This window comes from Electrophorus electricus, chromosome 23 (genome assembly GCF_013358815.1).
Source record: "Electrophorus electricus isolate fEleEle1 chromosome 23, fEleEle1.pri, whole genome shotgun sequence".
In the NCBI taxonomy this organism is placed as follows: Eukaryota; Metazoa; Chordata; class Actinopteri; order Gymnotiformes; family Gymnotidae; genus Electrophorus; species Electrophorus electricus.
Window position 1 is genome coordinate 10,766,190 of NC_049557.1, and position 26,121 is coordinate 10,792,310.

The 26,121-nt window shown below is 44.7% G+C and overlaps 3 protein-coding genes across 7 annotated transcripts; 1 reads left to right on the plus strand and 2 right to left on the minus strand.

Moving 5' to 3' along the window:
• Positions 1 to 120: 120 nt before the first annotated feature.
• si:ch211-150o23.3 lies at positions 121 to 6,539 on the plus strand. Of its 4 annotated transcripts, none has more exons than XM_035521826.1 (8): positions 121 to 802; positions 958 to 993; positions 1,092 to 1,406; positions 1,891 to 2,187; positions 3,307 to 3,621; positions 4,039 to 4,188; positions 4,865 to 4,919; positions 4,996 to 6,539. In XM_035521826.1, exons 1-7 carry the CDS (start codon positions 769 to 771, stop codon positions 4,900 to 4,902), a joined length of 1,185 nt encoding a protein of 394 aa, XP_035377719.1. In that variant the 5' UTR covers positions 121 to 768; the 3' UTR covers positions 4,903 to 4,919; positions 4,996 to 6,539. The 4 variants fall into 4 exon arrangements, with proteins under 4 accessions (XP_035377719.1, XP_035377720.1, XP_035377718.1 ...); XM_035521827.1 differs by having other exon boundaries at positions 5,001 to 6,539; XM_035521828.1 differs by having other exon boundaries at positions 123 to 802; positions 5,056 to 6,539.
• Positions 6,540 to 6,572: 33 nt separating this feature from the next.
• Positions 6,573 to 8,980, minus strand: LOC113586863 (emerin). Of its 2 annotated transcripts, none has more exons than XM_027025250.2 (7): positions 8,839 to 8,980; positions 8,237 to 8,350; positions 8,025 to 8,111; positions 7,858 to 7,889; positions 7,724 to 7,749; positions 7,599 to 7,631; positions 6,573 to 7,499 (listed from the first exon to the last, which is right to left on the minus strand). In XM_027025250.2, the coding sequence occupies exons 2-7, from the start codon at positions 8,316 to 8,318 to the stop codon at positions 7,271 to 7,273; spliced, it is 489 nt and encodes a 162-aa protein (XP_026881051.2). In that variant the 5' UTR covers positions 8,319 to 8,350; positions 8,839 to 8,980; the 3' UTR covers positions 6,573 to 7,270. The 2 variants fall into 2 exon arrangements, with proteins under 2 accessions (XP_026881051.2, XP_026881050.2); XM_027025249.2 differs by having other exon boundaries at positions 7,599 to 7,643.
• Positions 8,981 to 10,702: 1,722 nt separating this feature from the next.
• st6galnac5b (ST6 (alpha-N-acetyl-neuraminyl-2,3-beta-galactosyl-1,3)-N-acetylgalactosaminide alpha-2,6-sialyltransferase 5b) lies at positions 10,703 to 18,380 on the minus strand. The gene is made up of 5 exons (XM_027025247.2): positions 18,107 to 18,380; positions 17,633 to 17,797; positions 12,830 to 13,236; positions 11,861 to 11,968; positions 10,703 to 11,444 (listed from the first exon to the last, which is right to left on the minus strand). The coding sequence occupies exons 1-5, from the start codon at positions 18,119 to 18,121 to the stop codon at positions 11,255 to 11,257; spliced, it is 885 nt and encodes a 294-aa protein (XP_026881048.2). The 5' UTR covers positions 18,122 to 18,380; the 3' UTR covers positions 10,703 to 11,254.
• Between the last annotated feature and the right edge of the window lie 7,741 nt (positions 18,381 to 26,121).

Here is a 26,121-nt window from a genome sequence, read left to right on the forward strand (position 1 = left end):
TACTTCATCCACCTTAGGAAAATAGACCAGTAAGTCAGTAAGCAGTATGCCAGTTTAAAACCGTGTCGTATATTCTGCCTTGTTGTTACACGATCGTAAATGCCCTAGAAACGAGCCCAAACAATTGGGCACAAAATGAGAAGGAACAGCGTTGATGAATCTACTGCGTGGACGTCCCGTATGCGTAAATGCCGCGCAACGTTGAGGCTATATCCGCGGTGACGTAGGGGCCCCCTGGCGCACCTCGTAACTAGACCTAGCTTAGCTTAGCTAGCGAGTACACTTACACACTCTTTTGACTTGAATTCGAGGGATTTAAACGGATCTCAGTTACCTGCTCATATCTACCGGCAAAGACTCAACAGTTCGCGGATGTTCTTGTTTATTCTTGTGTATTGTAACGTTATTAATTTAGCTAGCGCTGGCTGGCTGCAGCTCTCGGTTAGCTTGTCTCCCGCCGACGCTGTCCTCGCATCGCGAGCTGGTCGCCCGTGACTATGTGGTGGTAACGGGGGTTACTCGTGCGTTTGAACGCTGTGAGCGTTAGCGCGTCCTGCTGCGGTATCATGCAGCACTGACCCAGCTCGCCGGGGGTCCTGCAACACTGACCCAGCTCGCCGGGGGTCCTGCAGCACTGACCCAGCTCGCCGGGGGTCCTGCAGTCATCTCTCCGGTCAGTCCGCCACTCCGCTGTCTCGGGCGGCTTTCAGGTCCTGCGCTTCTTACGATACTTCTGGAGCTTTGCGGACGCATGTGCATGGATGTACGATGTCGAGGGTTTTCCTAGTCATAATAATGCTAGGTGAGTGGTTGCCTATCCGGCAACGTAACTAGGAACAACGTTTTTATTACTTACACGGAGCTTCTAAAATAAAGTGAACATAATTTATAAAACCGAGAGCCTGCTTATAGCTGTTTTACGTAAAGGAAACGTGGGGGTTTCCTCTCTTTTGACAGGTTGCAACGTCGCCGTTCAGGGTGTTCAAGGTTTTGGTAAGTTCCTTTGACACCAAGTTTTAAACATGGCTGAAGATCGTTTACATAAGATTATGCAGCAAACGTGTTAAAACCCAACTGAACTGTCATTGCAGATGAAGTGCACGTGAGGCTGGGGAACGCGGAGGGCGCTCGGTGCTGGGGGCGCGTGGAAGTATATCAGAGGCTTCAGTGGGGGACCGTGTGCTCGCGTGACTGGGACCTGCGCGACGCGGCGGTCGTGTGCCGCGAGCTCGACTGCGGTTTTGCCTTCGCGACTCGCAGCGGGGCGCAGCTTGGTCGCTTCAGCGGCGAGGTGTGGTGGAGGAACGTGAAGTGTTCCGGTGATGAATTCACCCTGGACCTGTGTGAACGCTCGCCCAATGATGGAGTGTGTTCACACAACGAGGATGCGGGGGTTGAGTGCACGGGTGAGAGAACGATCCCACGCTGCACCCCTGCTGCTGAAGTGCCATATCTGCACCGAACCTACTGCAGTTCTGGGGTCAGACACCGTGGTCTGACTCGTGATCCTCCTCTCATTTTCTGGCTTTGGAAGTTACTTTGAAGGCATTTAATGTAAACCTCTTCCATGAGGAAGAGGTGTGTAAAGTGCGTCTCTATAATCAAAGGTCTGTTTTGCCTTGTGTAGACTAACACACTGCTTCACTGCTTCTCTAACTCCTTTAGGAGTTAGATCAGGTGACTGGGAGCAGGGCAAATGCTTATTAAAATAGACACCGCAGTGCAGAGATCCTCCGAAAGCAGGATTAAGAACCATTGATTGTCACCGGATACAACTGCACGGAGTCTGAAATCTCAGGAGACACGACAAAGCTCTGTTTTGATGATGAGTCATAGAAGAACTTCACTGTTCTAATGCGATTCCTGACTGATGCTGTCTCTCCTGGGCAGGTAAGCTCCCTGTGCCAACGTTGTCCATGCAGACCACGTTCTCCTCCTACTCGGCTGGAGAAGCTGTTCTCTTCACCTGCGCTGCCCCCTACTGGCGACATCCCATTGACTTCCACTTGTACAAGAGCGGCGTGGACACACCCCTGGTGACCCAGAGGGCGGAGCCTCGGCAGACCCGGGTGGAGCTGACCCTCTCTGAGCTGGACACTTCGCATCAGGGCAGCTACAGCTGCCTGTACCGGGTCCAGAGTAACCCGGGCAACTCGCCGTCCAGCAACACCATCAACATTACCGTCTGTAAGTGAGGAAAGGGGGTTTATGCTTCTTCATGGGTCCATTTTTGCAAAACGTTTCTGAGCAGAACTTCCCCTGTTTGAGGTCAGCCGAGGTTTATTTGTAGAGCTCTCTTAACAACAGACAATGCCTGAAAGAGAATGTATAGGAATCCCGGACCTGATAAGGAAGCTTGCGTCTGTGGAGACAATTTCGTGATGATCGGTATTAAACAGTCGAGTGATCCGATACTTTCCTACTCCGTGCTGTTCTGCTTTGTGCATAACAGCCTTAATTGAAATTCCATTCGATCATTCAGGCCCCTCCTGAGTGTTCCAGGGATGTGAGAGTTGACTCAGTCCTATACGTGGCCGACCAGTGTTGTGTGTTTTCCCTTCTCCAACACGCCTCGTCCAGATCACGTGAGGGTTCGGTTTCCTACTGAGCTTAATAAGATGTGTTGCCGAGGATGACGCCATGTATGTGTGCAGACAATTTGTCCCAGACTAGACTTAATCAAAGTTTTAATCCCAGATACTCAACCCTGGCCTTTAATTCAGATCCAGGCCAGGACTAACGTACATACTGACCAGTAATCCCACCTAACTCCTGGGTTAAAGCAGGGTGGAATGTGGACTAAACTCTAGCACCTCCTATGGGTTCATGAGTTTCCATCACTACTGTATTGAGACGTTTGGTCGATTAAAAGGACACCGAATGTTTATTTACCTCCTGTCCACAGTGCCCTTGCACTTAATAAGGATTTGTGTCTCTTTCTCTGAGATTTGTCTCCCCATCTCCTTAGCAGTAGTGGGAGAAGGGCAATGCGAATTGTAAACATGTGCCAACAAACATGTAAACATGAAAACATGCTTCCACTCCAAGGACCTACCTGTGGTCCAGACGCTCTCATTCTTGTAACTCCACGTCTTGCATATTCGTGTCAGTGAGTTACAGAACGACTCCTAGTAGTTAATGAATAGTTGTAGTTACAGAATATTACGCCTTAAGGTGAATCACTAAAGAAAACGCCTGACGTTTAGGGTAAGTTTCCTCCTGTCTGTTAAGCCTTCATCTTGTCTGTTTTGTAATCCCTCTCACACTCTCTTCTGTTCTTCCCTCACCCTTCTCTCCATCCCCCAGTGGAGATCCACACGCCACAGATCTGGTACAACGCGTCCCCTGTAGTGCAGCCCGGTTGGGTGAGCCTTGGTCAGAGCTTTAACGTCACCTGCTTCACGCAGCCGCACTACCCCGGCGGCACCTTCCAGCTGCGCCTCATCCGGCCCAGCGGCACCGTGCGCCACTCCTTGCCTGCCCACGGCGCCCTGGGCACCTTCTCCTTCGCCAGCGCCCAGGCCTCCAGCGAGGGCTACTACTGCTGCCTCTACAGGGTGCAGTTCGGCGGGCGCACCTTCGTCTCCCGCGAGAGCCAGCCTCTCGCCATCTCTGTTCGAGGTGCGGAGTGGGACATGCCGCGCGAGCCTTGGCATGTGTGTAATTTCGCAGTGTTATCGGTTGCCTCGTGTGAACTAGAGTAAGGTTATGATAAATGTTTCATTTGTTCATAAATGACCTGCCTGTGAAATGCCTTTTGAGAAGTCCAAGCGAAGGCTGTTAAATCGTCATGGTGATAAATGTCGCAGCGATAGACATCGCTATGAGAAGGTACACAGGTTTGCTCGGTGTCAGTGTTTACAAAGCAATGTCACACCAGTCTACCATATCTGTATTACAAATGCCAGATTTCAAACAGAATCATTACCAATTTCCTCCCCAGTCAGAGTTGAATAAGCCATTAACTCAGTGGACGTTGATTGGCTAGATTAGGAGTGGCGTGGAAGCTGAGTTATCAGCGCTGTCATTGTGTCCCAGGGGCGGAGCCACTGCTGAGCCCCGTGGTCATCAGTCTGCTGGTGTCTGGACTCACTTTCGTCATCGCCACCTGCGGCATCCTGCTTGTAGCCAGAGCGTACTGCAGGAGGGCGAAGAAACCCCGTGAGCTGGAGCGCGAGACTCGCACCTGTGAGTAGCTATGCCCCACACACTGCATGCTGCGCTCTATATACGCTTAATAACAATTACTGACATCATACACTGTGATTTATACACGTCTGTTTAAATGTACTATACTTTGAATGCGCTATTAACGCGATGCTTCTAGTGGTTCTGTTTTATCACCTGCTAGATAAGAGCACTGCATGGTAAAGGGTTTATTAAATGACAGACTCCATCAAATGACACCTTTAACCCTGGAGCATCTGGATTTGGTGTAGTTTTTCTGTCTTCACCGCAAGTTTTTATCAAACATGCTTTAAAAAATAAAAAAAGATAACCAGACCTTTGCTCTGCCATCCTCTGACATCCCTGGCATGTTGCTGTTCTATGTTTGGTTGGTTTGTTGTGCACAGCTGCTGTACGTGGGCGGCACCTCCACCCACAGGTTGGAGCAGGTCCTTTATGGCCCTCTAAGTGTCGTTATCCTGAGTGCCGTGGTGCAGCTGGACCGCGCTGTGACCAAATAGATGAACACGTGTGAAAATGTTTGGCTCGTACAAAACATGGTGATTGGCTGAAGCCATCTTTCTGTTTCAGGAACTTTCTGCTTTGCTGAAATCATACGTGCACAGAAGTTCTAACGTGTTGTAAACACTGATGAAATAATTCTGACTGAAAGTGTTGTTTCATGTCATTGGTGCAGGTGTGGACAACACTTACATTGCCTTGACAACAAAGTAATGGATGAGAAACACATGGTAAGGAAAGGCATGTTTGAGACTACTGGGGTTTACTGGTTATTTGTAGCTGACTTTAATTCAGCCATTGTTGCAGCGTAGAGCAGAGAGATTCTTCCGAATGCAGCTGGGTTTCCTTGTTGCCGTGTTATTACAGCGTTCACCCGGAAGCTCTGGACAGTGATTGTCTCGTTTGTCTTCTCGCTCGACCAGTGAGAGATGTACCAAAGTCTGCTTCACCTGCTCTCTCACCACCAAACAACCTGTAACAGACCCCTTAATGGCATTCTACAACACTAACACAACAGGACCTCTTTGCACCAGGGACTTTTATTTTGTAAGTTACATTGGTGTGCATGTTTTGGGACCCCCCCCCCCCCCATTGCATTGGTATCCTTGCACTTTGATCAGGACTAATTACACTGTAAACCGAGATGTATGCTAGCAGGACATAAAGGGCTTTTTGAATATTTTGTTTGTTTTTCTGGTGTCCACATGAGTGGGCCTGACACGTTCTTCCAGGACTATTCTACAGGTACTTTTACTAAACTGTAAACTGTGAAGTAAGCGTGTGTGTGTGTATATGTATTTTTTTTTTGGGGGGGGGGGGGTGTACGCTGTGTAACGTATTTATTTTTTTCTACTTCCGTTCTTTTTTGATGTGCCAGTCATGGAAGGCCAAATAAGCAAAGTAAAAGCCCCCTGGCCTGTGGGTACACTCCTTATAACTACATGAAATGCACTGCTAGCACTGGAGGCCAGTATGATTTATTCCTCTAACCACCAAAATATCAAGCAAAAAAAAAAAGAATGAAGAAGAGTGTTTGTTTTTTTTGTTTTTTTATTTGAGGGGTGAGGATTTCTCCTCAGTTAGGGCTATTCTGCATCTTTGCCACGTACATACTCTGAGTGACAAACAGAACAGATGAGGTACTAAGTGTGCAGTAATGCTTGCTCTGAACTCTGACCTCAGCTTGCGACACATCCTTGTCAAGACTCATGTAACATGTTCTACTGAACACTGTATGTTATCTTAACATTACTAAGCATCCTACCTGTTGTTTCCTCCAGTTCAGTAAAGGCTCCTAATAGTGAAGAGAAAATGAAATGATCAAATCTATAGAGAGGAAGAAATAAGATGACCTTATCAAAGATAGCAGATCTACAAATAATGCCTGTGTAGACAATAAGCTAATGTAACCTGTCATATGCTGTCTGTTCTGTATATTATCAAAAAATATGTGATCTGTATAAGGTGTATATACACACACAGTGTGAGTGGTACTGGCTTTCAGCCTTGGAGACCCTGCACACAGCCACACGCGTATCTCTTTAGCTCCACGCTGACGCTAGCTCAGCTCTCAGGGTAACTACCTGCAATGGGTACCAAGCCCTTTCTGAGCCAGTGTTGGTGGTGAATGAATGGGGTCTTCAGAGCTGGCAGAGTCACTGCAATAAGAAACACTAAAAAGCAAAATAAGTCACTATCCACTTGTCATACTAGAGGTCATCCAGCTTTGTTGCAGATGCCAGTTGATTACAATTCTTGCAGGGCAGTGATGTGAAGGTGGGCTGACTTTTGTTTGTTTTGATTTGATTTTTCCTTTTTTTTTTTACATTAAAAGTCGCAATATTGGTAAATGGTGTGTGGTGTTTTTGAGAAATCAAACAATGTTTTTATAGGAAATATTTATTACAGATAGTCAAGACTTACAAAAGTGTTTCTTTAGATAATGTGTTTTTCCCCCAGTCATGTAATTGGGCCACTTTATCCAGTTTAACTTTTAAGTACTAAGGACACAAGACTTGGATCTCATGTCCTAAGATTAAAGGCTTAGCGTAGCACCAGACATTCAGACAGACATGAGGCCAACCCAAAGCAGAAGTACTTAACATACTTCACACACAGACGAACGGAGCACCTTATTGTCTGAGATGTTCCTCATCATAACAGGCACACAAGTTCTGAGTTTTCAGACTGAAGCTCTGTGCAAACCTGACCTAAGCAATGCTTAAATCTGCTTTTAAAATGGTTCTCTTTTTCTCCCACTGATATAAGCGCCTGGGGTTTAAACTCATGCTCTCTCACCAACTCCCTCAGCAGGTGCTTCCTGTACATCTGTTCCGGAACACTGAACTTTTAAAAGAACAACCACATCTCAAACAAATCTACAAAAACTAGTTAATATAAAACTAAGTGAGTGCTTGTGTGTGTGTGTGAGATGCCTCGAATCAACACGGCAGTTACAGAACTGCACTCCGCTTCAACACAGATTCAAACTCGACAGGACTGAACAGGAGATGAGCCGTGTGGACAGCATTATATGAAAAATAAACTCTGGTGTGAGTTTAACTGGCGGAGGTAAACAGTGCTATGCCAGTTTTTTGAAAGGATCTGTGTCTTCTGACTCCATGTTTATGAAGATAAAAACCAGGAAGCCAGCCACAATCAGGAACAGCAGAATCTGCAGCCAGACTGGCACAAAGCGTGCCGAGGTTGGCTTTGGAGCAGGCTTCCGTTGGGTCTCGTACACGGGCGCGGCATGCCATGCCTGTGGAGTACTGCTATACTGTTGAGTTTGTGTCCTAATAACAATGGGCCTGTGGTACATAAAAACATTAGTTTTTCGTTTCTCCATCAAGCACTTATTTGAGCACATTTCTGAGTGCTGTGTGCAGATGAATGAGTTTAAGACTTACTCATCAGTGGTGTCCAGGTCTCTGTATTCAGACCTAAAAACAGGACTCATCATAAAAGACAATAGCAAAAGTGTTCAGCTTCATGTGGTTAACACATTAAGAACAAGGCAAAAAAAATCATTTACCTGTCTCTATAACTCCCGTGTCCAAACTAGATAAATAAAGACAAGCACAATTAATGTACACATTAAAGAAGACAAAAGGCCTATAATTGAATAAGGTAAAGTAATATGGGTGAAAAGCAATAGAGACCACTCACAGGTCTACGGTGGTTAATGTAGGTGACCTCCTCTGCAATTGCAAAGTAGTAATTATGGACATTTGGGTCAAGCAGTCAGTGAAAGACACTTTGGACACGTGACATTCAACCATACACTATAAATTCATCATACAGCGAATGTTTTGGGAGGTTGGCTGAGATCTTACCTTCTTCGCGATAATAGGAAGGTTTGGCTTTTCTCTCCTTGGCCATCGCGTCTCTCAGCTTTTTCTCATAAAGGGATCTGGTAGACCCTGTCAGGCGGCAGAGACCATAACTCACTACTCCCTTAACATTTACATCGACTCATGTCATCTGCCTTTCCTTCAAAGCAGCTACGGGCTGAATCTAATGAACGGATTAACTGGATTAAACTTACCAACCACGGGCCCATGTTTGATCCCGTATTCGTCCAGCAGCTGACTGAGCTCTTGGTTGCTTTTACTGCTGAGCGTTGCCATCAGGGAGGGTCACTGCTTCGCTCTGCGCTCGTCTAGAGTGAAAACGAAAGTAACAAAGCTTTACGTTAAGATGCGTCCCTGGGCTTCGTCATCACGTCGTGCGTCGCTAACGTCTGTAAGGATAGCCTAGCTAGCTACAGCACCGCGGTGTTTTACAGTGCATTACTCACTGCGGACTACGGGTGTGTACTGCGAAATCACACAAAATGATGAAGATGGAGATAAAAGCTGTCGAAATATTCATTATAGCTACCGCGTAGCTACGTTTTCTAACCTAAACTACACTAGCTATGATAGACAGTTGGCTTCTGTTACTGAGTAGCTATTTAGGTACAACTACAAACGGCAGACACACTCTAGCTATGCTTGCTAACTAACTACATTTTGGGCGAAACTGTAGCTATAAGTCACTAACTAACGTCAATATATTTAAGATATGTAGGATAAAGGTTTATAGCTATAGCGATACTTGGTTTACTCTGGTAACGAAATAAGTCCACTAAAAGCGCTGCTCACTTACATTTTTCCACACGTTTTCTTTGCCTATGAGCAAATCTTTGTTATTTTGTGCTGTAAAGCGAAGTATTTCCGCTGGCAAACGGGAAGTGGGGATCAGACCTCCCTAGCCAGCTTCCAAAAACACGGCATGTACTGAATGTGCAGTGGCGTCTATGCTAACAGGAATGGCCAGCAGGTGGCGATGTCTGACCAGCTTCAGCGTTTTTCACTAAGACCACACTGTCAATGTTCCTGGCAGCCAGAAATGGGCAGAAGGGTTAATATGTATATGTAATATGGCATTGATGGTGCATTTTAGGCTGTCTATTATGTGTCTGTAATTTTATCCCAAGGTCAATTCCAGTGTAGCTTGGCCCCTTGATCAGAGACCACACCCCAGCGTCTGTGTCCTTGCGACCCTCCAGTGTGAGTGGTCTCACTGGAGGAAGGTTCTCTCACCATTGAAAATGGCGTAGCAGCCTGTCGCGTGTCCGTGTGGGCCAGAACAGCCAGAGAACATCACACCATTAACTTTCCACATCAGTCACAACCGGTAGCCTATGAAGGGGAGTAAAAGTAGTTTGTGCACCTGGGGGAGAGCAGAGCTCAGTTCAGAAACTCCCTGTGTGCTGTTGTGTCTGTCCCACTGTCATGCAAAAATGTTGACTTGATGGTGCTGCATGTGATAGCTCATTGGTTAATGTACTGGACTAGTAATGAGAAGGTTGCCAATTCAAGTCCCACTGCCAAGTTGCCACTGTTGGGCCCCTGAGCAAAACCCTTAACCCTCAATTATTCAAACAGTAATCAGTCAGAATTGTAAGTAGCTTTGTATAAAAGTGTCAGATAAATGCCATAAATGTCGACTGTGCTGGGTCTGGGAGAGCTGAAGCGCAGAGGACACTGTGCATTCCCCGCTCTTCACAGTTTGATTCCCCAGTTCTGATCAAGGTCAGCCACAGAACCGTGGCCCTCTGTTCTGCCTGCACTAACCCCCACGGTTTCACTGATAAAAGGACAAATGAGGCATGGTAGACCGAGGGAAAATGCAAACGTAACAGAGAACCACATCAAGCTTATGGTTTTAAGCAGACTCAGACAGACTTCATCTGAGTGCATGTCCAAATTGTGGAAAACCAAATGCAGTTCTCCCACACACACACACACACAGCTCTAGGCCATGGCTGTGTATTAAGCCCTGAATACAGTAATGTTTTTAAAGTGTTCTTGCCACAGGGTGAGCAGGATGGTTTACCCCACAACCAGAAGCCCACAGTCAAAGCTTTCCTACCTGAAGGAAGAACAGCCTGCTGTGTGAATGTGTGAACTAAGAGCAGGGATGTTATACTGCGCATTGGAAATTTGTTTTAAAATTGCCTTTATGGGTATATGATTGTGACAGATGTCTACCAGCACACACTAGTGTCATTACATGTATTTCAAGGGTATAAATGAAGAATGAGCATTTGATGTACAGGCTGTCCTGTTGGGACAGTATAATCCAAATCTCTCCACCCTTTTACTTCAGGTAATCTGTAGGACAGAAATAAACCCTATCAGAGCTTCTTGAGGTTCTCATGGTTCCTGAAGCACAAACCTTCATGTGGATGTGCTGTCAGAGCTGAACATCCAGCAACCTCACATGGTGAAACAGACTCTGGAGGTTTTGGAGGGTCCAATCACAGCACCAGTCGAGCATTCAACCCAAATCAGTGGCTGGTGGATCAACTGTTAGAGCAGTGTAGTACAGGAAAGGTGCTGAGTAGGTGAGAAACACCACCACCCACAGGTGGAAGAAATGTACATTATACATCCAAAAGCACTCTCAAACCATTTCACTGCAAGTTATACTGTGTATGACTATGTATCTGACAAATAAACCAAACTTGAACAAAATATTATTATTATTGTTAAATGGCATAATAAACCATTGGTATTCTGATCGATTTGCTCAAGGAAGCAACTTTTTTGCTATACTGAGAATCTCTTCTGAAATTCCAGGTAGTCTCCTCATGTGTCTTAGTCCCATTGTGACTGGACATCATGGCATTCAATGCAGAATCCTTGGGGATACCTGGAATGGGGATACCAGGAAACCCACTCCTCCTTCCTTCTCCCCTGTTCACTCCATAAGGTCTTGTACATAATACACCAACTAGAAATTCTGATTTAAAAAACATCCTTTGTAAATATAATGAGATGAATGTGATTGCCACACCCTTCTGGTGTGCGGATTGGTTCATGGTCCCATCTACTCTTCCTGTTCACCTGTGTACCCAGAGCGGAGAGTCTGGAGAACCCATGCCTCACAAATCTGGGCATAGCGGGGCAGAGTTTGGGATGTTAGCTTGGACCCTGAGGGACACTGTGACAGCCGGCAAGCAGAGTCGGGTCTGCCCTGTGTGATTACGAGCGTCCCGGCCCAAGGACAGGGTCGCTCAGTGCTTCCACTCAGGCTGGTAGAAGTGGATGTCGTGCGTTTGCGCCCAGTGGGCGAACACATATTTCTCCTTGAAGAAACGGTGTCGGCCTCCGTGGCGGGTTCTCTCGTGGGTGAGGTACATGTCACACTCGCTGGGGCCGGACAGCTGGTAGTAGTGATACGGCTTCCGGAGGGCACGGGGTGACCTGGCACAGACGCGATCGTTAAAGGGTTAAGGGAAAAGACAGTGGTTCTACCCAATCTTGACAAGTTACCCAATGACACGAGGACATGCAGAACAGGTGCTGGGAAATAATGGTTGGAGGGACAAAGCCAGTGGTGTCCTCCTCTCCATCTGGAGATCTTTCTTCCTGCAGCTTTCGTCTCCAGACCTAATCTAATGCACTTAATCCATCGAATCTAATCCAATCTAAAGATTGTCTGAAGGAGCAAGCATTTAGGAATTTTAGTGACCTAATACACCTCAACCTTTCACATTTTCATTGAATTTGGTGTGCGCACACTAGGCTGAGACTTTCCTAGAGTTCTTTTTTTTAAAAGTGATTCTAGATTATTCTGCAAAAATCTTTCAAATTAAAGGCAGTTTGAAGGTTTTACTCACGTGCAGAAGTCAGGAGGAACCATGCCGTATACGTTGATCCTGTCACAAATCTCCATGGCAATTGCCATGGTAAACCATCCTGTACTCAGCCACGTGTTGGAACGTACCCTACATCACATGGGAGGGGAAAGGTCATGCAGAATCTCACTCCTTTACAAAGCACTTAGCAAGAAACGCAGAATGACGAAGACACTGGGCCGAGGACGAAAGAATAAACACGGCAAACTCAGCCGCACCGTAGGGTGTGCATGAGAGGCAGTGAGAGGTGGGAGAGAGAGACTGGGGCTATCCCAGGGGGCTCCGCTGGTGTTCCGCGTGATGGACAGGCACAAGCACCAGCTGCTCGGGTAATCACACTAACAAACTAACATCATGTCATTACACACGACTTTTCTTAAATATACCTTTTTTCCTTTTCACTTAAAGCTCTCGCTCATTTGCCTTAGGGCTTTTACTTTGAAGAGACTTTTGTCCAACAATCCTGCTCGCGTCCCTGCTTCACCTCGTCGCTTCCGTCCTGACAAAGTCCCTCCCCCTTCTGCCCCACCACTCCCATCCTGACCCAAGACACTCCCACTTCTCCCAATGTGGATATTGTATTAAAACTCTGCTCTACACTTCGCCTCTACGGCTCTTAACCTGTTTAGATTTAATGTTCATGAGGTATGAGTCCTGCCATGATTTTGTATGACACTTTGTTTCGATTGTTAATTTGATTAGGGAAGTTTGAACAGGCAAAAAAATCCAGACCATTGTGCTCCGATACACTGAAGTTCTACATCATTTTAAAAAGAATTGTAAAACAATTATAAAATGACAAAGTCTTACAACATCTAGGAGCCTGGTATTAGTGGATAAGATCACAGTGTTGGAATATGGTACTTAAAAGATGAAAATGAAGACCATACATTCATGTGTCTGTCCTCACCTGTCCATGCAGGTGGGGGTGTCTGTGCTGTGTGTCCTTACCTGTCCATGCCTGTCTCCGTCCTGAAGAGCTCGTCGAACCACTGCATCTTAAGGGGTGAGACCTGGAACATTTGGAGCTTGGGCGACACGGAGACGCGGTGGAGGTGGTTATAGACCCACCCCTTACCGTCACGCCGCATGCTTCTCTCAGGACCCCACACCAGCAGCACGGTGTCCTGGCGGTCGTTAAATAGCTCATGTCGGTTTCTAAGCACCTGCTGCACACTGGAATGCGCGACCACGCGCAGACTCGTGCGACGCCCGACGTCCTGCTCGTAGCCGCGTATGGGCGCGTCGTTCATGCGGATCACACACTCGGCCCTGTCGATCTCGGCACCGCACTGGCTCCCCGTGAGCTGGCCAGAGCTAGTGACCAGCGTGCAGATGTTACAGTGCATGTGAAAAGTCTGCATGCAGCAAGGTGGAATATGAAATAAACCAGAGAGAATGTTAGTTCAGAAGAATGTTGCATCCAAAAGTGGGAACATTCATGCAAAAACTGAATCCCAAACTAATTATTGAATTATTCAGGTGTAATAAAGGTCCTGCTTAATTTGTGGTCATATTTTGGGGAGGTCTTTGGGACTCAGGCTACATCCTGGTTCTTTGAGACTCAGGCTCCATCCTGGTTCTTTTCATGCTCAAATGCTCATAACATAGAGAGTCACAGTTCAGGTGCCTTATGCCAGGTGGGTTGACCAGAAATGGGGAATTCTCGCCAAAATATAGGAAATGCTTCTATTTCAAGCTGTTAAGCCCCCTAAGCTAAGAAAATGTTTAACTCTCATAATTCCCCGTCTTTCCAGTTCTTGAAAAATGACTGTAGACTGAGTGAGAGAGAGAAGATAGTTATATAGACTGAGTTAGAGAGAGAAGATAGTTATATAGACTGAGTTAGAGAAAACCCCCCGAGGTTATTATGAATGGTGTCCTGACAGCTAGCCACAGTCAGGAGTTTAGTGGTATCTGTCACGGACTGCTCCCAGTCCCACTGGGCACGTAACCACACCTGTGTTGACTGCGCACACCTGCATATGGTTTAGTGTGTAACATTTGTGTGTGTATTTAAACCGATGTTGGTGAGTGCCGCTTTGTCAGCCGTTGGCTATGTAGATTTGTATATGTCTGCACATTTGTCGTTTCCCATGTAAATGTTATGTACTGTTGTTAAACGATGAACCCAAAAAGCATGAAACCTCGTGGAGAGTGCCATTGTCTTCCATGTACGTCAATAAAAGTCATTTACAGTTGAGGGAATCTCTACGTCTTGCTCCTCACCCCGTGGCACTGAGGCCTTTACAGTATTGTGTCAGCATTTGGATTCATCCTGACCAGAGAGTAGTGGCACAGACCCCTGACTGTCAGCTCGGTTTAGCAAAGTTATTTTAGATGAGTCACTCCTAATTTGACAACGTTCTGTTTAAAAAAAAAAAAAAAAAGTTTATTTCCTAGGCCAGACAAACAGGTATCAATTTAAACACCGACCTACCTATTAAAAAAAAAAAAAAAAAAAAAAAAACCCAAACAAACAAATTTATCGTGAGCCAAAGTGTATTTGCATTTGGCAGATGTGCATCTACACAGCACAAATATGCAGGGTTGAAGGCAGAGAATCTGAAAAGAATTCCAGGCTGATTAACAGCAAAGGAAGTTTATTTGGACTGAGGACCCTGGTGACTACATCGTTAGGGAATTCATATGCAATACCAGATGGGCGGGTGTAAGGGGACTGTGTAAAGAACCGGTCCTTTTTCCTCCGCAGGGCAGAGAAGTTTAACTTTGCTCTGAAATGTCCCATATGACTACAGCTGCACTCTGAGAATGTCACGCAGATGTTCGTGGATGACAAAAGGCAGACAGCTTTTTTTAAATTTCAAAACAGGGAAAAATCCAGAGAGTCTGAGAGACAAACATCCAAAACGCAAATCCAGAATCAGTTGAGGAGACAGCAAGGCAGGAGAACTGAGTCAAAAGAGGTGTGACGAGGGCAAGGAAATACTCGTAACAGGACTAGAAATGTAAACACAGACATATGGTTGATACACAGACACTGACAAACGGGTGGACTGGCCCTTAGGCCATGTGGGACTCTGGTCTGGTCACGGGCCGGCCGTTTCATCAAATACATTTTATGTACTGGTTACAGTTTGACATTAAATTTAATTTTCTAAACTACTAAACAGTGTAAACTACTACACATGATCTGTCCAGTACTGCGATTTATATAGTCATATATAATATACTGTATTACACCATCGAGCTGGTTTAGTTGTCAGTACACAACGTTGCAGCGAAGAATTGTCAAAACTGCCTTTTCGATACCGCTACATTTCAGGTAGCATATACACATCATTTCAATTTATTTTCTCATCTAGAATTAGTGAACACTGTCCATTAATGCATAATACATACTTGTGAACAGTACTGAGCGAAGATTTGATGCATCAACAACATGTGCGTTCTATGCTGATCCGTCGCTTCTTCACCCAGGGAACTTTGGTGAAGCTCCATTGGGAGCTATGGAAGAACTGCAAAGCTCTGGACAGCAGTCGTCAACACTTAAACGATCAGTAGCCGACGCTTGTGAAGGATGACAGTGAGCGTGGAGATGGGCCAACTGTCAACCTGCAAGTCTTGTAAAGACTGTCCTCTCTGTTGCCACAAGGCACTGCTCCGCTTGAAGCTCTTAACTGATGCTTACCAGAGCATTGGGCTTGCCTACCTGCTACTGCTAACGCTGCCTGTGTCGCACGTGCAGTGGGAAAGTTCCTTCTCTGCCTTGAAGAGACTCAAAAGCCTCCTGAGAAGCACAATGACACAAGAGCATCTTGAGGCGTTCATGTTGATGTCGGTGGAGAAAAGTATCCTAGCCAAACTTGACACTAACAGTATTGTGGATGATGTAGCCTAGTAGTTTACGCAGTTCACCGCTTTTAGCAGGCACTAGGGTACTGGCATGTGGATTTGACATGTACTTGAATAACGTGCAAGCTGTGTTAGTACATTTTTATTTTTCATTAAATTTTATTTCTTAGCATATCGTCTTATTTTAACTTGTGTCTAAACAGTGTACAGATTACGTTTGGCAGCAGTTTAGACAGTTCACGTAGCAAGGAGTGAGCCACGTACTCATCACAAGTTTTAAGAAAATTACAATGAATCATGGGCCAAGTAGGTCACCTCACTCACTGAAGAATGCCCGGGCTGGTTTTGAGACCCAGTCTGCCCCTGCGGACAAACAGCAGGTTCATGTACAACGCTCGGAAAGCTCTCAAACAATACTTCACAATGCAGAAGCGTGAGAGGAGTGTATGAATCAGTATTCTAACAAAGCACAGGTGTGTTAGACCAACACTCTGGCGATGGTGATCTCCTCTGGGGAGATCCCCAATGTGTGTGCATTGGATGTTCTGATATCATGAATGAGACATATGTCATGTCTGTTATTCCCAGTTGTCTCTGTTCAGAAACTGGGGTTATTGGGAACATATCACCCAGTGCCAGATAAATTGGAAACAGCAGTTAGGCGACCACACCTCACCACCCGAGACCTCTGCAGTGCTGAGGTCCATTCCAGAGGTTGTAGGCTGATATTTTAGTACGGTCTTAGCACTGATGAAATACTGGAGAAACTCCCTACAGGTTTGGTAGGAAACTGGAACTCACTGTTCATACGATACACAGCTGTAACAATCCCCCCAGGAACAGGCAAGAGGCAGAATGCATGTGCAGGAGGCAGTTTAGTAAACGAAGGAAACTAAAACACGAAAATAAACAGAGGCGAGGGGAAACTACTACGGCAGGTAATACACGAACTCGGCAAACAGTAACACAAGTGCGACGACAAATATGGCGAGCATAATCACACAATACAACCAACCTAACTTACCAAAATAACCAACAAACTAGAGGACAAAACACAGGGCTTAAATAACCAAGACAATCAGGCACTAAACAGACTCAGCTGAACATGGAGAACCAAAACAGACTGGAATTAAGGAACAGACAAGGGGCTCATACTGCCTTGATACACACACTAAACACAGAGCACAGAAAACGAAACCACTGAGCAGAACAAGGAAGAAAGGAAAAGAGACACACAGAGAAATCATAAAACAGGCACTCCAAGAGCGTGGGCGATCGTCACAAAAGCAGCCATCGCATTTAGTTACTCCAAAATATCTAGTGGGAATGTTTTGCATACAGTATGGACACTAAAGGCAGTGAGGCAGTGTGATCCCACATGCTGTGTGTGCATAGTGTGTGTAGTTTGCTCTGTGTTTAATGTGCGTATTAAGACAGCATGACCCCACGTGGAAGAGCAGACTGGATCCAGGACAACCCTTAACTGTGCAGTGTATGTAGCATGTTCAGTGTGCAGTGTCTGCTGGACTGCATGCAGTGTGTATAGTGACTGCAGTGCATGTTGGATTTCACTTCTCTCCAAGTACAGCTGTTATACAAAGCCAGTACACATGACCTCTCTTCTGTCTGTTACATCCCCAACTGTCTCTCACTGTACCGCCTCACACTTTCTCCATACATCTGTCCCCCTCTCTCTCTGTTTTAATGTCTTTATTTACCTATCCAAGATAAAATGACTAGTTCAGACTTAACTATGAGGAACATTTTTAGTTAGGCAGACTTTATGAGGACTGGAAAAACTCTGCATATCAAATTGGTAACCAAGTCAGATCTGCGATTCACTGCAATGGATTGCTTTTATTTCCCTAAAGGAAAATATACAGGTCATGACTCAAATGAACAATTCAAGATCTGATCATTTGTAGTTAAGCGTCCTACCTTCTGACCAAGTATGTCGGTGTAATCGTACGCGCGTGCCGCTTCGTGGCCAGAGGCGTTGGCTCGTGGTGGTGCGGATGCTGGGTTCCCAGGAAGGATCTCTTGGTACATGTACAGCAGCCCTGTGCATGTGATAAAAACACAAGCCACTACCGCTCCCGCGATCTGTTTCACGACAGGGAGAAAGTGTACAATATCTGAGTATCCAGCGTCGTTAGTCACGTAGTCTGCATTAACTTTTTTACATCATTTCACTAAGACAGTCATCAAGTTGTATGGTGTCGAATTCAGACAAAAAGCAACAATAAAAAACTGTCCTGATTTATTTTTAATAAACTCCTATTATTTAGAACAGATTAATGTTGACTAACGAATTGTAAAAAAAAAAAATAAAAAAAAAATAAAATAAATCTTTTAAATTGCTACAATGTTCTTCTTAAATCTTCTATAAACTTAGACAGTTCTCGACTGTACCGTTCGCGTCTTCATGTTAGATCCAGCACCGACGTCTACTTGTGGCGTCGCAGATCGAAATGGTTTTAATCTTTACCGGACGGGTCTGGGCACGGGTACGGGTATTGCCAAAACTCAATGATAGTTCACCTTCAGCCCTGCATTTGACTAATTTCCTGCTCCCCGCCTTGGAATAAAAGGCTTTCCTTCTGAGTACCTGATTTCAAATTTTGAGTTTTCGACTTTTATTCGCAATCATTAATCACTTTTATGTTTTCGACGTTTGTCATCAGAGCGTATAAATGATGCGTAATGATGAAATATCAGGGTCAAAATAACTAAGTTATATTTTGATAATTTAAAAACAAGCTTGTTTAGATCTGTGCCAAAAGTGAAGAACTTGAAAGATAATTGAGCCCAAGACACACACTCTCTCTCTCTTTCTTTCTCTCTCTCTCTCTCTCTCTCTCTCTCTCTCTCTCGCTCTCTCTCTCCTTTTGCGTATGTGCAGGGGCTTTAGAGAGATATTTCAATAACGTTGTGTGTGTTTTTCGCTGCCAGTGTGTATTACAATGTTTTATTCATTTATGGGCATTACCGAGAAATGCCCTTATCTTCACCATAAACGCTGTAACCATGCTCGTGCAGGTGGGAAAACAAGGCTAACTGGAGCCCAGCGTGTCTGACTGGGTGGCGCGTCTAAAGGGACGCTGGACACCCAACAGTCTCTCCTCCCACGTGCCCCTGACCACCTGCACGTCTGATCGCATGCTGTAGGTAAAACGTCCATGCACCGGTGTCGTCCATGATTCATCGGACAGTGGCTGTAAATAATTTGGTGTTTTCTGGTGCTTTGGTTCTGCACTCCAGAACAATGAAACCATGAAATTAAAATGCATATTAATTCACCTTCTAAACCGCTTAATCTAATTCAGGCTCGCAGGGACGGAGCCTATCCTGGCAGCACAGGGCACGAGGCGTGAGTTCACAATCCATCACAGGAATTTTGGGATTAAAATCCAAAACTTTCAAATTTTCTCCCAACTGTCAGGTAAAACACATGCTCATCTGTTTAAGTGAATCAGGTGTGTAAAGCAAGGTTCCCCCTCAACCAGTGGCCCTCAACATGTGCGGTTTGAGCCGGGGAGTGGGTGAGTGCATATGAGTGTATGTGAGACTTTGTGAGTGAGTAAATGTGAGTGTGGGAATCATAATGTAACTCGCATACATTTATGGCATTTATCAGATGCTCTTATCTAGAGTGACTTACAGAAGCACTTTGACATTTCCTCACAGTAGGTTAGAGTTTAAGATACCAATGAACTAGAACACTGTAGAAATACAGGGATCAATGCTGATGCCTAGAAGTGCAAAAGTGCATAAGCTCAATATCAAACAAGAATACGTGCGATGCCAAACAATACCTGTAATTTGACTAATTTCCTGCTCCCCGCCTTGGAATAAAATGCTTTCCTTCTGAGTACCTGATTTCAAATTTTGAGTTTTCGACTTTTATTCGCAATCATTAATCACTTTTATGTTTTCGACGTTTGTCATCAGAGCGTATAAATGATGCGTAATGATGAAATATCAGGGTCAAAATAACTAAGTTATATTTTGATAATTTAAAAACAAGCTTGTTTAGATCTGTGCCAAAAGTGAAGAACTTGAAAGATAATTGAGCCCAAGACACACACACTCTCTCTCTTTCTTTCTCTCTCTCTCTCTCTCTCTCTCTCTCTCTCTCTCTCTCTCTCTCTCTCTCCTTTTGCGTATGTGCAGGGGCTTTAGAGAGATATTTCAATAACGTTGTGTGTGTTTTTCGCTGCCAGTGTGTATTACAATGTTTTATTCATTTATGGGCATTACCGAGAAATGCCCTTATCTTCACCATAAACGCTGTAACCATGCTCGTGCAGGTGGGAAAACAAGGCTAACTGGAGCCCAGCGTGTCTGACTGGGTGGCGCGTCTAAAGGGACGCTGGACACCCAACAGTCTCTCCTCCCACGTGCCCCTGACCACCTGCACGTCTGATCGCATGCTGTAGGTAAAACGTCCATGCACCGGTGTCGTCCATGATTCATCGGACAGTGGCTGTAAATAATTTGGTGTTTTCTGGTGCTTTGGTTCTGCACTCCAGAACAATGAAACCATGAAATTAAAATGCATATTAATTCACCTTCTAAACCGCTTAATCTAATTCAGGCTCGCAGGGACGGAGCCTATCTTGGCAGCACAGGGCACGAGGCGTGAGTTCACAATCCATCACAGGAATTTTGGGATTAAAATCCAAAACTTTCAAATTTTCTCCCAACTGTCAGGTAAAACACATGCTCATCTGTTTAAGTGAATCAGGTGTGTAAAGCAAGGTTCCCCCTCAACCAGTGGCCCTCAACATGTGCGGTTTGAGCCGGGGAGTGGGTGAGTGCATATGAGTGTATGTGAGACTTTGTGAGTGAGTAAATGTGAGTGTGGGAATCATAATGTAACTCGCATACATTTATGGCATTTATCAGATGCTCTTATCTAGAGTGACTTACAGAAGCACTTTGACATTTCCTCACAGTAGGTTAGAGTTTAAGATACCAATGAACTAGAACACTGTAGAAATACAGGGATCAATGCTGATGCCTAGAAGTGCAAAAGTGCATAAGCTCAATATCAAACAAGAATACGTGCGATGCCAAACAATACCTGTAATTTGACTAATTTCCTGCTCCCCGCCTTGGAATAAAATGCTTTCCTTCTGAGTACCTGATTTCAAATTTTGAGTTTTCGACTTTTATTCGCAATCATTAATCACTTTTATGTTTTCGACGTTTGTCATCAGAGCGTATAAATGATGCGTAATGATGAAATATCAGGGTCAAAATAACTAAGTTATATTTTGATAATTTAAAAACAAGCTTGTTTAGATCTGTGCCAAAAGTGAAGAACTTGAAAGATAATTGAGCCCAAGACACACACACTCTCTCTCTTTCTTTCTCTCTCTCTCTCTCTCTCTCTCTCTCTCTCTCTCTCCTTTTGCGTATGTGCAGGGGCTTTAGAGAGATATTTCAATAACGTTGTGTGTGTTTTTCGCTGCCAGTGTGTATTACAATGTTTTATTCATTTATGGGCATTACCGAGAAATGCCCTTATCTTCACCATAAACGCTGTAACCATGCTCGTGCAGGTGGGAAAACAAGGCTAACTGGAGCCCAGCGTGTCTGACTGGGTGGCGCGTCTAAAGGGACGCTGGACACCCAACAGTCTCTCCTCCCACGTGCCCCTGACCACCTGCACGTCTGATCGCATGCTGTAGGTAAAACGTCCATGCACCGGTGTCGTCCATGATTCATCGGACAGTGGCTGTAAATAATTTGGTGTTTTCTGGTGCTTTGGTTCTGCACTCCAGAACAATGAAACCATGAAATTAAAATGCATATTAATTCACCTTCTAAACCGCTTAATCTAATTCAGGCTCGCAGGGACGGAGCCTATCTTGGCAGCACAGGGCACGAGGCGTGAGTTCACAATCCATCACAGGAATTTTGGGATTAAAATCCAAAACTTTCAAATTTTCTCCCAACTGTCAGGTAAAACACATGCTCACCTGTTTAAGTGAATCAGGTGTGTAAAGCAAGGTTCCCCCTCAACCAGTGGCCCTCAACATGTGCGGTTTGAGCCGGGGAGTGGGTGAGTGCATATGAGTGTATGTGAGACTTTGTGAGTGAGTAAATGTGAGTGTGGGAATCATAATGTAACTCGCATACATTTATGGCATTTATCAGATGCTCTTATCTAGAGTGACTTACAGAAGTACTTTGACATTTCCTCACAGTAGGTTAGAGTTTAAGATACCAATGAACTAGAACACTGTAGAAATACAGGGATCAATGCTGATGCCTAGAAGTGCAAAAGTGCATAAGCTCAATATCAAACAAGAATACGTGCGATGCCAAACAATACCTGTAATGTTAGACAGAGTGAGGCGGATCACAACTGACATGGTGCTTGACTTTTAATGAGTGTGTACAGGTGTTCAGCATCTGGGACCTAATGGGGCACATGACAGCAAACAACAAGAGGCAGTCAAAACAAACAAACCAAGAACAGAGTTTGTTTAGAAAAACAAACACAGGTGAAGTGCAAATAGACTAACCAGGGAACAGGGAGACACTAACGAACCAAGGAAACTAGGAGGACACACAGGACACAGGGATACACAGGAGGACAGGGTGTGGAATACCAGACAGACAGACAGACCATAAAATATGAGGGTGTTGACTACAAACAGTATAAATGGGAGAAAAGAGACCAGATGTAGGTTTACAGGATAGAGTAGGCGATACATCAGAGAACATGAACAGACTGGAAACAGGAAGACAGGTAGCACTAGGCAGAATACAGGATAACACTGACAGGCTGGAATACGGGATATATGGATAGACTGGAATATGCAATAACACTGGAATGCTAAGTATGAGAGAACAAGAAACAGGAAGCTAGGGGCAAATCCAAGAAAACGAGAACAGGCAAACCATGAACTCTTATGTGTGAGTGAGTGTGTTGTGTGTCTTGTGTGAAACCATTAGTTGCATTTATGTAGCACCTTTCTCAGACTCACAGATGCCTTACAAACAGATATCAGCTTTTTACAATCACTCACACACCAATTAGCAGCCAATTCTGCACACAGCATACTCTCAATCAGAAACCACAGCCCCCTGGGAGACTGCACCAGGTGGAGAAGGGGAGGAGGTTCAGACCAGGACAGAGCACCAACCATCACTAGACACACACACACACACACAGGTCACATTCATACAGGACAATTTAAAGTATCCAATCAACCTGACCTCTGTGTTTTTGGACTGTGTGAGGAAACCCACACAGACACAGGAAGAAAACAGAAAAACTCCACCTAGATGGGGACTCGAACCCAAGAGCTGAGAGGCAAAGTGCCTCTATATCCTGCTTATCTAAGACCAGGGCAAGGCTCTCATAGGAAGATGATTCATTACAAATTAAAGGAAACAGAAATGGATCTTTATTTATTTATTTATTTATTTATTTATTTATTATTTTTCTGTGACATTGGCAGCACAGTGGGAGTGAGAGCAGAGGTTGAAAATAAGAGTTCTTTATTTTCCATAATTCAGATGATGACGTCAGCCTCCTGGATGAGCTCCTGCTGGATGACCTACCGTGACATTTGTAGTGTTCATGTTGTACTTACACAAATACTGTTGTGTTTGCAAGGTGGTTAGATTTCTAGGAACAATTTGGACTACTGGAAAACTGTCCCAAGATTCAATTTGCAGTCCTGCATTTACACAGCAGTGATGGAACTGACTTCGTCATGCCATTTTGGAATCTGAATTGGAATTGGAGTTAGGCAGAATTCAGGAGTCTAATGGCTTCTGGGAAGAAGCTGTTGCACAGTCTGGAGGTGCGGGACTGGATGGTACCTTCTTCCAGATGGCAAAAGGGTGAACAGTTCATGTGAGGGGTGTGTGGGGTCTTTCACAATGTTGGTGGCTTTCCGGATGCAGCATGTTAGGTAGATGTTCGTGATGGAGGGAAGGGAGACCCCAATGACCTTCTCAGCTGTTCTCACTATTCTCTGGAGGGTCTTGCGGTCAAAGGCGGTGCAGTTCCCAAACCAGGTAATGATGCAGCTGCTCAGGATGCTCTCTACAGTACCTCTGTAGAAGGTAGTGAGGATGGGTGATGGGAGATGGGCTTCCCTCAGCTTCCAAAGGAACTAAAGATGTTGCTGGGCTCTCTTGGTGATGGAAGTGGTGTTCAGTCCAGGTGAGGTTCTCCGCTACCGCTATGTGAACACCAAGGAACTTGATGTTCTTGACAATCTCCACTGAGGAGCCGTTGATGGCAAGTGGGGAGTGATCTCGTCTTGCTCTCCTGAAGTCAACAACCATTTCTTTTGTCTTGTCAACATTCAGATACAGGTTGTTGACCTTACACCAGCTCACCAGGTCTCGCACCTCCTCTCTGTATGCTGACTCGTTGTCTTTGTTAATGAGACCCACCATGGTCGTATCATTGGTGAACTTGATGATGTGATTCGAACTGTGCATCGCTGCACAGTCATGAGTCAGCAGTGTGAACAGCAGAGGGCTGAGTATGCTGCCCTGGGGAGCACCAGTACTCAGTGTGGTGGTGTTGGAAGTGCTGCTTCCAATCCAGACAAACTGAGGTCTACCAGTCAAGAAATCCAGGATCCAGTTGCAGAGGGAGGTGTTTAAGCCCAGTAAGCCCAACTTTCCAATCAGATGCTGAGGAACGATGGTCTTGAATGCTGAACTGAAGTCTATGAACAGCATTCTTACGTAGGTGCCCTTTTTATCCAAATGCGTGAGTGCCAGATGAAGTGTGGTAGAGATGGCATCATCTGTAGAGCGGTTGGAGCGGTACGCGAACTGCAGGGGGTCCAGAGAAGCGGGAAACTGGGTCTTGATGTGTCTCATGACGAGTCTCTCGAAGCACTTCATGGCATTTGTGGGTTTCTGGTTTTATTGGTGATTGCAGACAATCTTAGTGATGTTGTTCCATGCCAGCAAAATAAATTAACATTTAGAAAATGAAAAAGACACATACATATTTATTTAATAAAGCAATCAAACCTTACAAGTCAGTCAGACAAATGGTGCAGTATATTCAGTGTCCATTACATATAACTGCTGATGTTATTAACGAAATCAAAGCAGTTTCATTCACTTTTTGTTCGTTTCCCTGTCCTTGCCGCAGGGAGCCTGCATGGGATTCCATCCGAAGGAGCGCACCAGCTTTGTTCGAGTGTATTTACTGCCACCATGTGGTCATTTTTGACCAGTTCATCTTATTGTAAAGTACACTACCACTACTATTACTACTGCTACTACTACACCCTAACACTACTACATCTAACACTACTACTACTACACCTAACACTACCACTACTATTACTACTGCTACTACAACACCTAACACTACTACATCTAACACTACTACTACTACACCTAACACTACCACTACTATTACTACTGCTACTACTACACCTAACACTACTTCATCTAACACTACTACTACTACACCTAACACTACCACTACAACACCTACTGCTACTACTACACCTCGCACTACTACTACAACACCTACTACTACTACTACACCTAACACTACTACTACACCTAACACTACTACTACTAATACACTTAACACTACTACTACTACTACTACTACAACACCTAACACTACTACTACAACACCTACTACTACTACTACTACTAAACCTAATACTACTACACCTAACACTACTACTACACCTAACACTACTATATCTAACGCTACTACTACACCTAACACTACTACTACTACTACTACTAAACCTAACACTACTACACCTAACACTACTACTACACCTAACACTACTACATCTAACACTACTACTACTACACCTAACACTACTACTACAACACCTACTACTACTACACCTAACACTACTACTAAACCTAACACTGCTACTACTAATATACAACACTACTACTACTACTACTACTACAACACCTAACACTACTACTACAACACCTACTACTACTACTAAACCCAACACTACTACACAACACTACTACTACACCTAACACTACTACACCTAACACTACTACTACTACTGCTACTACTAAACCTAACACTACTACACCTAACACTACTACATCTAACACTACTACTACACCTAACATTACTACACCTAACACAATCACTACTACACCTAACACTACTACACATAACACTACTACTACACCTAACACTACTACACCTAACACTAACACTACTACACCTAACACTACTACACCTAACACTAACACTGCTACACCTAACACTACTGCACCTAACACTAACACTACTACACCTAACACTACTACACCTAACACTAACACTGCTACACCTAACACCACTGCACCTAACACTACTGCACCTAACACTACTACACCTAACACTAACACTACTACACCTAACACTACTACACCTAACACGAACACTACTACACCTA